The 12,981-nt window shown below is 50.6% G+C and overlaps 1 protein-coding gene across 1 annotated transcript in view; it reads right to left on the bottom strand.

Moving 5' to 3' along the window:
• Positions 1-12,981, bottom strand: part of Adcy5 (adenylate cyclase 5) — a 146,521-nt gene that overhangs the window by 44,645 nt on the left and 88,895 nt on the right. Inside the window, exons 2-3 of the mRNA XM_032900156.1 lie at positions 9,138-9,287; positions 4,894-5,015 (exon numbers count right to left, since the gene is read on the bottom strand). Coding sequence (XP_032756047.1) covers positions 4,894-5,015; positions 9,138-9,287 — 272 coding nt within the window. The remainder of the gene's footprint in view (positions 1-4,893; positions 5,016-9,137; positions 9,288-12,981) is intronic.

Here is a 12,981-nt window from a genome sequence, read left to right as displayed (position 1 = left end):
AGGAATGGAGTTGGGCACACTTGGAGCATCAGGTTTGAGATGCCCACAGTTCACACGTCAACATGGCTGAGGACTGGAGACCGGCACTTTCCGCACTCTCCCCCTAGAAGGCACACTCCACCCGTGGGTATCCATCTCAGACATGGTCCATGATCATTATGATTCAGAGCCACACCACACGGTGGCTGAGCCAGACGCTAGAGCAACCTGGGGAATGCGGCCATGTCCTTGAAGAAGACAGGAGAGAAGATAACCTTCAAGGGGGAAGGGATTGGAAAGAGAGGGACGGGAGAAGGAAGAGACATGGAGACACCACCATGTCGTGTAGGAAGAGGTTATACGACCTCAGCCCAGCCTAGGCAGCCCCTCTGCTGGACTCCTGCCAAAACTCCGGGGTCCGTGGCTACCAGGAAATGAATGAGTGCGTGAGGCTCAAATTCAGCATCCCACATGAAACGCCACAGACATGGGGAGGCAAGGATGGGGACTGAAACAAAGACAGGCTCCCTTGGAAAGAATATACTTCCCAGGAAGGGTCCACACCCTCTAGGGGCGGAGGCCTTCCATCCCTTCCTACAAGGAAGAGTCTGGAGTGGCCCTAGTTCATTCTATTACCTAACACCTTTAAAACCTAAGTAACTCCAGTGTGAGTTACAGGGGTCATGGGGTGGGGTCACCCTCATGCAGAGGGACCACCATGGAATTCAGGGCTCTCTGGCATTCTCTGCCCTATGACCTTTGGTGTGGTGGATTACCACTTGATCTTGAAGCTAGCCTGGTAGTTTCCACAGCCGTCAGTAGACTACTAGGCAGGCTGGGGGTTGGGGACTTTCCAGGCATGTGACTTTAAAGGTCTCCATTTGGTACTGTGGTGGGTTGAATGAAAACAGGCCCCATCGGCCCACAGGGAGTGGCACTATTAGGAGGTGTGGCCTTGTGGGGGAAGTGTGTCACTGGGGGTGGGCTTGAGGTTTCAGATGCTCAAGTCAGGCCAACTGTCTCACTCTCTACCCGCTGCCTACCAATCTGGATGCAGAACTCTCATATCTCTCCAGCACCAGTCTGCCTGGATGCTGCCATGTTTCCCACCCTGTTGCTAATCGACTGAACCTCTGAACCTGTAAACCAACCCCAGTGAAGCATCCCCTTATGAGAGTTGCCTTGGTCATAGTGTCTGTTCACAGCAACAGAAACCTAAGACACTCGAAGTCACTACCAGAGACAGCGTGTAACTTAACTTCAAGTATCTCCAGAAACAGCGTATACCTTCATATGCCTCCAGGGATGGTGTCCCTTAGCTCCAAGCCATGCTCCCTGTCACTAGTACATCTTGGAGTGCAGCTCGCGACTCCACAGATGAGGGCAGAGGTAACACCTACATTAAACAGATGAATGGACACACACGTCCACCCCCGGGTTACAAACAAGAAAACAAGGCTCCAGTCAGGTAACCCACACACAATCCCACAGCTGACTGACAGGGCTGGCACGTGTGCCATTCTGCTCCACGCAGTCACTCCACAGTGTGACCTCCTGGTAAGAGTGACCCAGGATGTCTGTACCCTTTTCCTTGAGCCCAGTAGTTTTCAACCTGTGGGTTACAACTCCTATGGAGATCAAATGACCCTTTCACAGGAGTCACCTAAGATCAGTTGGGAAACCACAGACGTTTACATCACTACTCATAATAGTAGCAAAATTACAGTCATGAAGTAGCAACAGAAATCATGCTATGGTTGGGGGTCACCACAACTTGAGGAACTGCATTAAAGGTTCACAGTATTAGAAAGGTCGAGAACCAGTGGTTCTCAACCCTCTGAGGCCTGATGTCCGGGCAGGAATAGAAACCCTATCTGAGATGCCAACCACAGGGGCTGACACAGCCCATCTGTCAACACTCTTCAGACAGGAGAGGGATCTGGGATCTCATGCCACAGCCAGTGGTAGCCCCGAACTGAGGTAATCTAAGCTTCCCGGTCAGCTCCTGCTGGTGCCCCAGGAGCCGTATGTTCTGGGGTTGATTTACTTTCTTTGTGGCCTTGCTCTCCGTTGTGGCAGAGGGCAGCGTGCCATCACCCCTCTGAATATTACAACTCCGTAGAGGATTGAAGAATGTGACTCATCACCTTTTCCTTCTCCAGCTAAGAACCCCAGGCCTTCCTCTGATTACGAGTGGAATAACAATCCACCAAAAAAAAACAAACCAAAACCAGCCACCATCATCGCCCGCTCCTGGCTGCCAAGCACAGGAACTGCTAAGTGCTGTCTCCCCATTGTTCCACAGACTCTTAAACCGCAGTAAGCAGATACCATTACTCCTCCATGAGCAGCAGGAAATGGAGGTTCGGAGTGGCTCGATGCCTTGCTCACACGGTCCGTACATGACAGAGATTTGTTTTTAGCCCCAGGACCCAGGCCTCACCTCTGCACTCCAAGGCTTCTCCATGAGCCCAGGCCCCATGTGTATTTTTTTTAAAGATTTATTTATTTTAGGCATATTAGTACACTGTAGCTGTCTTCAGATACACCAGAAGAGGGCATCAGATCTCATTATAAATGGTTGTGAGCCACCATGTGGTTGCTGGGATTTGAACTCAGGACCTCTGGAAGAGCAGTCAGTGCTCTTAACCGCTGAGCCACCTCTCCAGCCTCCACCCCCTCCCCCATGTGTTTTTAAACTGTGATGTCTGCCATTACTATTCAATCCAAACTCCCTCTCCAAATCTGGTGCTAGAGTGAGCATGTGCCTCTCTCAAAGGCTGCATCTGGGCTAGGACCCAAGGAGGGGACCCTAGCAGGAGGTTTGTATGACCGTGGAACCCTAATCTCTGGTGTGTGCCATAGATTATCCCTCCCAGAGGATTAAGATTCAGTTCCCTTGAGCATCACAATGTCTTCGTCTTTCCTCCCCTCCCATCACCTTGCTGATTGCTGCCATCGAACTGGCTTTTCCTAGACAGAAACATCCAGTGTGACCGGGGCCGACTCGATACTGAGATAGCCCTATGAGTTTTCTTTGGATGATGTGAGGTCACTGCAGGGTCTTCACAAGGGTACCTGACGCATCCCTTGAGATTATCGCTGTGGACTGAGCACTCGGGATACCCCCTTGAGCAAACCAGGGCTGAGGCTACGCACCTGTGCCACGTTTCTCAGAGCAGGGTTTGGTTTGTCTTCCCTGGATTATCTGTGTGGACAACAGAGGAAGCTATCGGAACCTCTGCTGATCTCTGAGCAGCTAAAGAACACACCTTTGTCCCCTGCCGGGGACAATGTCAGGGTTGGTGAGAGTATGAAGACAGGATGGAGAGAGGGGCTCGGGACCCAGCTCTGACATGTTGAGGCCACTGAGGAACAAACTCCCCACCTGCAACTCAAGCCTCTTGTGCCTAGGTCGAGACCAGAGATCATTGGAGAGTCTAAGAACTCTTCAACCATGTGGGTGGACACCCTAAGGATATACTGTTACACACCACACCCATGCCCACACCCAGAGAGAGAGAGAGAGAGAGAGAGAGAGAGAGAGAGAGAGAGAGAATGAATATCCTCTGGGTCCCTTTCCCCCAAAGGACTTTCCAAAGCTTCCTCTCAGAGACCTTGTCCAAAGGTCTACCTTGGTATCGAGACATGTATTCTAAGTCAAAAAAGTCTGAATGCTTTCTGGGGACAAGCGTTCCTGTTAGCCAGCTACGTAGCATTGATAAAGAGTAAATCTCTGGGCCTTAGCCTCCTGAACCCCTGTAGAGTGGGGATGACGACCTCCACACCCAGGAAGTCACCATGGACAGGCAGAGGTGTGTGCCTTACGGGGCTCTTGGCCATCAGTCACAAGGTAGCATCCACTGCACCTCAGCCAGACGATCGTCCACCTGGAAGACCGTGCTGACTTCTGGCCATTTTGGCTCTGCCTGGTATGGAACATGAGTAGCTAAAGGGGAGCAGTAGGATCCCCCAATCGAAGCACCCGTGTATGGTGCGTCTACATTTCTCCTCAAAGCCTTGGCCTTTGGGTTTTGAAAGGCAGGTGGGAGGGGCCATAAATGCAGAACGGTCGTCTCAGACTTCAGAGAATGGTTCTGCTGGAGTTCTACGTGCAAATCGCGCTGTCCTGTTCCCCCTCCATCCCTGTTGACAGCCATCATGGGGGCAGTTTGCACAATCCAGTGGCTCCCTTGACGGAATACAACCCCAGCCTCCCTTGAGTCTCTTCACTCAGCCTTCGAGGATTCAGGCCTTAGGAGATTGTGCCCCACTTCCCTGAGGCTCACAGAGGCTCCTTTCCTGGGAATATGGGAGAATTACAATTGCCAGGCTCTTCGGAAGCCATGGTGGATGAAGGCCACCTGTACCGCTCATGTCCCTGTGGAACTCATAAGCAGATTTTGCACTCTATTAACCTACATCTGTTTGCACATCCCTGCTGTCAGCGGCTTCTGGCGAGGGAGGCAGCCGGTGCACAGTGGAGGCGAAGTGTGCTTTGGAGCGGGCAGACTTTACTGTGATGGCTGGGGGGGAGGCTTTCTGCCCAGATCTCAAACATCCAACCGAATCTATAAATCAGTTGTTTGTGCCTCCTGCACATGGGCTTAGGGGGCAGGTAAGAGGCTGGTGACAAGGACTCTAATGAGGAAGAGACTGGGGTCCAGGGCTATGTGTTCTGTCTTTGTCAGGTGAGCAGTCCCCCAGTAGCTGGCCCGCTTCTTTTCTCCCCTTCTTTCTCTATTCTCTCTTGCAACCATGCTGCCTACTTCAGATTAAACAGTGCTAATTCCCAACACAGACAAAGGGCAGGGCTGGCCTGTTCCACAGCACCAGGCCACCCTTTAAGGAGAAGAAGCAAGGCTGTTTCCCATCAGGGTCCGGCTCTCCCGCCCTGCCCTCACCCACCCCTACCTCACATTGTCATGTTTCTGGATGTAAATCTTGTGGAACATCATATCCTCCTGTTTGGCGTTGATGTCTGCTTTCATCTCCATGGCAACATGACGGGGAAGGACAGACAGCAGGAGACGCTCCTGCAGAGGGAAGCAAGTGAGTCTGTCACCATTCCATCCACATCTCTGCTGAGTCCCCTGTCATCTATACCCATACCCCTGCCTACAGGACCCGGGAAGACACCACCCCCAGGCTCTCCTTAGACCCACAGAACCTGTATAAGGGGCGGGAACAGCTGGAGTCACACCCAAGGTCCTCTGGGATACCTCCTGGTCCATCACCTAGCTTGCTCCATTCTGTGCTGGCAAAGGTTCTCCTGGTGGAGCCCTGAGTGTACAGCAGCTTGGGTTAAAAATCTTAAAAGCCTCTGTGGCTTGGCCCCATCGCTATTGACAGCATTAACTGGACTCATTCAATAAGTCAAGTATTTATGTATGGCTACCACGTGCCAGGGAGCATTCTGGGTAGAAGAATCAGAGCCATACCCCTACAGGCAGGCAAAGCTTCTCTAGGGGCCATGACAAGCTACCTGTCCTGGGCTGCAAGACCTGCTGTCATTTGAGGAGGCTTTGTGGAGTCCCGAAGGACTGAGAGCCTTCAGAGTCTTTCCATCCCAAGTGGGAGACAGCGGCCCAAGAACAGGAGAGAAGAAAGCTAACTTCCAGGAACCAAGACAAGTTAAAGGCAGCTGCAAGGGAGGTGGGGGAGAAGCAGGGAGATAGGACAGGGCTACATTGTAGCAAGTCACATCAGTTAGTTACAGAGTCTGGACTTCATTCAATTCCTACGCTTTCCTCCAAGGTCTGTTCTGCTCCAAGGAATCCCGCCAGTGTCTCTGTCTGAACGCCCCAGCCTTGGCTCGGGGCCAAGCCCTGTGCCAGGCTCACAAGGTCTTTCATTCTGGCTGCAGGCAGCTGCCTCTTCTGCCCATCATTCTGGGTACCCCACCCACCAGGGAACCCTGAGACCTTCTTGCTTCAGTATCCTCTTCCTCTGGGTACCCAACAAAGCATCCCCTACTTCTGTCCTCAAAAGACTCTTACCTCAGGGAGCAGATCCACTGTTCAGCTGCCACCTTCCATCGACTCTAATGTCACCTCCACTCCTATCCAGCCCAGGGTTCGCTGGCTTCCAAATGGCCAACCTCACCCCCCACTGGGGTGACATCACACCCTCAGTAAGACTCCCCCTCCCACTCCTGCTTTGCCTTGCCTTTGCAGTGGACACCTCCATCCTCCTGCCTCTGTAGAAACTGCTTATGTCCCTAGAACTTTCCTCTGGTGTTCATTCCTTTCCAGTTGGCCCCAGGCCAACTCCTAGCGTTCAGTAGTGAGCTCGGAAGATCTCCCGAATGTGCCCTTCCCCTTCAGTGTCCTGGTTCACTGCTTCACTGTCATGCGCACCTGTGTCTGGGATACATGCAGTAAGGACTACTCAACGCTTTCCTTCTAGCCCTCCCTGCTGCCTGTACAACTTAAATCTCTCCAAAACACGTTGCTACAGCAGCCTCTCGAAGGATTCCAAGCCAGCTAATCCACCCTTCCTTATTCTTCACTACAGCCCTGCATCCCCCACCCCCCGCCCCCGCCTTCCCTCCTGGACCCACTCCTCCTGGCTACAGGACCAGCCCATGCCCCAGCCTGGTCTTACCATCTCTCTGCTCTGAGTCCTCCCTGTCCCCCCAACTTTTCTCCTGGCACCCATGAATTGACACCTACGTTTTAAACCCCCCAATACAATAACCATTAGATTAGGGCTTTCTGCAACCTTGGGAGCTTTCCTTGCCTTTGTGCCCTGCAAGTCCCTAAGCTGGGACCAACATCTTTATATACTGCAGGCCACCATCTTGCTCAGGATGCGAACTCCCAGCGGCCAGCATCCCCATCCAACTCTGGGTTTTCTTTTATAGAACCTCTGATTCTCTGTTATGCAAATAGCCTTTTGTCTGGACTCCCCCTTAGGGAGGCCTAAGAGGCCTCCTTGGGGGCAGGAGCTGTGTCTTATCCAGTGCCATAGCCCAGGGTTTTGTGTCCCGTTGTGAAGAATGTAGACGTCTGAGGTGTGTTTGGTCTCTCGGGCATTGGTGCACATATCACCGAAGGCCATCTCACATGTACTAAAGTCTCAATAAACAGCTGCTGGTGAGAGAGACAGGATCTACTGGGCAGTTTCTGTGGTGTGAGACAACTAGAGCTGAAGTATGCCAGAGGCTGCCATACATCAGTGTACTTTTCCCCTGAGGGCTACTAGTATGAGTAGAGAGAGGAACAATGCTAACGTGGACATGGAATTTAGGAGCTGAGGTGAGACCCCAAGAAGATCCCCCGACATAAGTTGCTGGCTCTGATCAGCTGAACGCAAGGTGACTCACCCAGTTTTGATCCTAAACATGGTATGACAAAAAGTTTCTACCCTAAATCCCTATGAACTTTAGTGACAGGAACAAGCCTGGCCAGGACCAGAGCAAGTAGAGTGATGAGCTGAAAAGTGATAATTATCTGAGCCACCGTCATGGCTCATGGCTGTAATCTCAGCACTTGGAGACTGAAGGAGAGGGGAAGAGTCCAGTCCAGCCTGCACTACACAGGGAGACCCTGTCTCAAGAAAACCAAAAACAGATGAGAATTATCCTCGGGGAAAGATGATGTCCAGAGTGAACACATACGTTGGAAGTGAAGGAAAGCATTTCATTCTCAGGGCAGAATCGCTAGGGCAAGTAACAGGGATAGGATGAGGCTCTTGAGGAAGGCGGGGCTTAGGGGCGAGCAGGTGCATGCAGAAGGTGAGGTAAGCCTATCAGGGCAATGGGAAGACTCAGGGGATACTGCTGGGCAGAGCTTCCTTCAAGAAGCTGGGCCGGAAGCCCAGGGAGGGTTGAGTGAATAGGGGATGGGGGCAGGGCTAAGGCTGTAATTCACTTGGGAGGGTACCTTGGGTAGCAGCCATGAAGCCCTGAGTTTGATCCCAGCACTGGACATCCTGAGGAAATGCCTATAATCTCAAGATTTGGGCGACAGAGGCAGGGGAACAGAAGCTCAAAGTCATCCTCGCCTACATTACAAGGCTGAGAGCCAGCCTAGGATAGCTATGCTTATATCTCCAAAGTGGGGAAGCATGGACAAGGACAGTCAGATTGGTCAATGTCTGTCGAGCACCTGGCAAAACACCAGAGCCACAGAGGCAGTGTTAGAGGGGACAGGCAGGGACAGGAGGGCCTGGAAATCTTATCTCCTACGTGGCCATCTGGATGTCAGCAATGATGTCATCATTACCATCTAGCACGCATCTCCACCAGACAGAGACACCCACACTTCAGTGAGCAGAGCAGCCATGGTGTGGGTTTTTCTGCTGCCCTGGTCAATCTCTTCCTGCTTCCGGTTCAAAGAGAGACCTTCCATGCTCACGTCTGCCACAGGGGCTGATGGCATACAGGAGCCTCTGCCAGTGTTTGCTGGTCTATAGGAACTTCCAGAGTCATGCCTGGCCCAAGAGTGTAGAGACCCATCACCCCGCTGACTGCCCTCTTGGGGATACCATCCACTACCCTCAGTCTCCTGTCAGAGGTACCATAGCTTTACACTGTGTTGGAGGGAGAGCAGGGAGAGAGGACCATCTGTCTGGGTTACACAGAGAAAAAGGGCAGCAGTGACCCAGATCTGAACCCCTTCCCTCAGAGCAGAAACAGCTAGAACCTTGACGCCAACCTGAGTCCCCACCCCATCTTACTCTGGAGGAATTCTGAGTGTTTTCTCTTGGCATAAAGCTGTGACCTTGTCAACGGTCAGCCTCTCTGGTCAAGTACTGTCTGGGGAGAGACAGGACGATCTTCCTTCTCTGAAGTATCCACACCCAGAACTGGGTACAGAAGAAGAGCTGGGTTGGGCTGGGGTCCCCAAGAGTAAATGCAGATGTCCAGGCTGGAAATGCTGGCTGTCTCACTTCTTCAACTCATGGGGGACCAGGATAGGAAAAGTCTTTTGTTGCTTGATCACAGGGCCACATAAAGGAGACCACAGGCAAGGGACAGGACCCTAGAGAAGCACAGAGTTGGGCTCCCTGCAGGAAATACTGCTGGGAGGAGGGACTGGGCAGAGGGATGAGCATGGCCTTGGGGGACGGGCAGATCACAAGCCAGCAGCTTGCTTGTCTGCAGCAGGCAGGCCTTGGCTGACATCCAGGCCTCCTGGCTGCTCTTCACTCACCTGTTGCTGGTTCTCCCGCTGTGAGTGGAGCCGAGCCTGGATGCACTCCCGGGTCTCCTGGAAGGCCTGTCTCTGGGAGACCTCGGCTGGGTAGTGAGTGCACACACCCACGATGTTGGTGCAGGAGAAGATGAGGACGTTGGAGACAAGCTGCAAAGGAAGAAGACAAGCCTGTGACGCTCAGGAACACAGCAGGCATGGACACTGGAGCCTCCAGACCCCAAGGTACAGAGCATCGAGGCTACACTGTAACAAGTTCACACTTGTTACAATGTACCACAATGTAGCCACTAACGAACACACACCAATGGGGTCAATGCAAGACTAGAAGAGGTCAAACTTAATCATCGAGATTCTCTAATGCTTTCAAAGATCTAGGCTCGGCTGACCTGTGATAGAGGAACAGAACCTAGGGACACAGAGTCCCTGAAAAAATCATATCAAATATGCCAGAGATATCACAAATTAAAATGACCTTCTGGATAAAGCAGGAGGGTACCAACAGGAAGGCTCCACAAAGGTAGTGAGACTTGACTTTTAAAAGTGTGAGTTGGTACGGCATAAAGGGCCTCTGACTTATTACTCTAAAACTTGGCTCTTGTGAGTCTAGGCCATAGGACCATGATGGGGGATGAAACTGGCCAGTGGGGATAGGAGGAGGCCCAATTCCTTCTTCCCTGGGCTTCTATTCTCTGCACCAGCCAAAGGTTACTGACAGCACCATATGCCAGCATCTGCCTTCTCCATACTGTTCATGGTCTCCCCGCTCCGTGCTGACTGAGATGTGTGTGGAAGAACATTTCCGCTCTGCTGCTCAGCAGACCCAAGGCTAAGTGTCTTTTGAAAGAGTACTTACTGAGAGACTAAGGTGAAACTAAATGGACCCCGAAAAGACAAGAGAATGCCACCTAACAAGCCCAGTGGGCTGAGGTTCTTCAGAACGGACTTGGCAAATGACACTCCGTGCATACAAACTGAACCTGGTCCTCCTACCCTTGCCCTGAGGCATGTAGAGCAGAAGCTTGGGCCTGTGGGATGCGGGAGCTCTTCAGTTCCACTCCTAAGCTTGTTACTCTCCACCCCAGAGCACTAAGGCCAGCCCTGCATGGCTCACCCCCAACACTGAGTGAGGAAGGTGCTTGCTTATATGACTCTCAGAGCATTACTCAGGGTCCCAGCAATTGGTATAACACAAGACTCCCATAGTCCTTTGCAGCTCCCATTCTCTGCCTTCGAGTTGGATCTTTGTATGTCCTACATGGAGGGTTCCTTGCTATACTCTGAGGTCGTGTTAGCCACACTCACATCCTCCCCAGCCCAGTGAAGGCACAGAGGCCGGTGCTGGCTATGGTGCCATCTGTCTCTAGAGATGTCCCAGAGTGTGTCTGCTCTGCTCTACAAAGAGATTTCTCTCTCACATTTCACAATCTGGCTTCCCCACAGCCAAAGATTGCTCTGAACCCCATGGTAGGGGCAGGGTCAGGTGACCGGTGGCTCCAACTTTGCTGGCTAATGCTACCATTACCAACTCCCATCAACCTCGAATCTTGGCATTTCATGGAAAGACATGACACTGGAAATCTATTTATGACATGGAAGAAAATCCCGCTCCATGGCCGCTAGCAGCCCACCTAAAGATCATTACATATGGATGTTCAAGTGCCCCTAAAATGTCTACTGTTGGTGGTGTAAGGAGGTGACTAGACCGAAAGAATGGATCCCTCATGAGTAGGCTTAATGCCTCAATGGGAGGAGATGCTCATGTGTTCTCTTGCCTTGTTCCCCATTGTGTAAAGACATGAGAACCCCAAAGAGGATGTTCACCAGAACCCAACCAGGTCAGCACTCTAATCTCAGGCTTTCAATCTCCAGGATGAGAGGAGCAAATGCTTCTACAAGCCGCCTAGTCTACGGTAGTGTTGCGGTAACTCAGACCATCTAAGATGAGGAGAGGTGCAGTTAAAAACGGAAGGAGAGCCAGCAATACAAAGCAGAAACCAATTTACATCAAGCAAAAAGGTGGAGGGAGGCGAGGGCTTAAAGCAGAGGGGGGATGAGGAGAGCCCTGGGCAGGTCAGGGTGCGCTGAACATTGAGAGAAACGTAGTGAGGCCATCAGTCACGAGAAGCACATGGTCCTTGAATAAATAAGTCAGGTTCTCCAGAAATCCACAGAAGGAAAATATGTAGCTCAGGTTGAGAGAGCCAGACCTAATCCTAATACAGGGGAACAATTAGAGATTGTTGAACCAAAATGGAGGATGAGCACACGGCTTCCAGGACGCAAAAGGGCAAATTCAAAGGGGATAGAAAGTAGTTTAGGGCATAAGACAAAACAAGAGAGAACAAAGACCTGGTTGGGGCTGGGGTCAGACAAGGCAGAGCTGACACAGAAAAACCCCAGGACAAGAAAAGAGAAAAGAGACCACAGCCTTCGGTATAATCAGGACAATGACCATAAGTCAATACCCCAAGAGCAGGTCACTGGGAAGTCACTGAGGCCACTAAGTGACAGCTTTAGACATGCAGAGGTGAAAGCTGAAGGCCATGCTAGCTGGGGAAACAGACAGGAGATGCGAGGCAGCAAAAGCAGGAGCACTACAGAAGCATCTGGAGAAAATGTAGAACCACAGGACAACACAACCTGAGGGGAGTTATCCCAGTAATGGAGGCTGGTTTCAACTTCAAGCATCAAGCGTTTCTCCATATTGACAGAATAAAATAAAAAAGAGACATGGCGTTACAGTAGTTACTGGAAAAGCCTTTGGCTAAACATACCATGCATCCATAACTTAAGGGGAAACCCCACCACACCAGGAACGGAAGTGAAGTCAATCTGACCAATGACGCATACAAACACAGCTAATACCTTTTCCTAGGGAAGACAGATGCTCTCCCTACGGCTAAGAAAAAGTTATGGATGTCCCTGCTTGTCATTTCCATTCATTGCGGTGCTGGACGTCCCAGACCATGCAATAAGACAGGAAAAAGAAAGACATACAGATTGGAGCCAGGTGTGGCAGCATATGTACACCTGAAAGCCTAGCTATTCAAGAGGCTGAGGCAGGAGATCAACAGAATCCATGAGTTCAAGACCAACCAGGGCAACATAACAAGACCCAAATGAAAGGGGGTAAGGAAGGCAGGAGGAAGGAAAGGGGGAAGGAAGCGAAGGAGGGAAGGACGAGAAGGAGGGAGATTTTGAGGAAAAAAAAGCACAACACTATTTGAAGTCAGTATAATTATCTATACAGAAAATTCTAATGAATCTAGGAAACCATGACCATTATTAATATGCAAGCATATGCAAGCCATAGTCTATAAGACTGATAAAAAAACAACTGGGTTTTTTTTTTATACAAAGGCAATGAAATATTGGAAGTAAAACTTGGTAAAGTTCCATTTACATAGCATTAAAACCATGAAAATAATGTACACTATATATCTAACTAAATATTTCCTACAGAACACTGGTGACAGGAATAGCAGGACTTATTTTTAAAATGGAGGGTTTTGTCTTGTATTAGAAAACAGCGCCGTCAGTTGTTACCCGAAATGATCTTCATGTCCAACATGGTCACGATCAGAGCAACGAGAACAGGCAAAATAACCCAAGCTTATTTAAAGCGTTACACTTCAAGACTTATTATAAGGGTTCAGTAATTTAGACAGTATAGATGTATGTAGGTCAATAGCATAGAGTTTAAAATAAAATCGTATATTAATGGGTGGTTGAGTCTTGACAAAATAAGCAATTAATTAAAGGGAGAAAGATGAATCTTTTCCAACAAGTAAGGCTGTGACAGTTGGCTGTATACATGCAAAAGAATGGAACTTGGGCCCTA

This window comes from Rattus rattus, chromosome 4 (assembly GCF_011064425.1).
Source record: "Rattus rattus isolate New Zealand chromosome 4, Rrattus_CSIRO_v1, whole genome shotgun sequence".
Taxonomy (NCBI): domain Eukaryota; kingdom Metazoa; phylum Chordata; class Mammalia; order Rodentia; family Muridae; genus Rattus; species Rattus rattus.
Note: the sequence above shows the minus strand (reverse complement) of the source record. Positions and strands in the feature narration are given on the sequence as shown.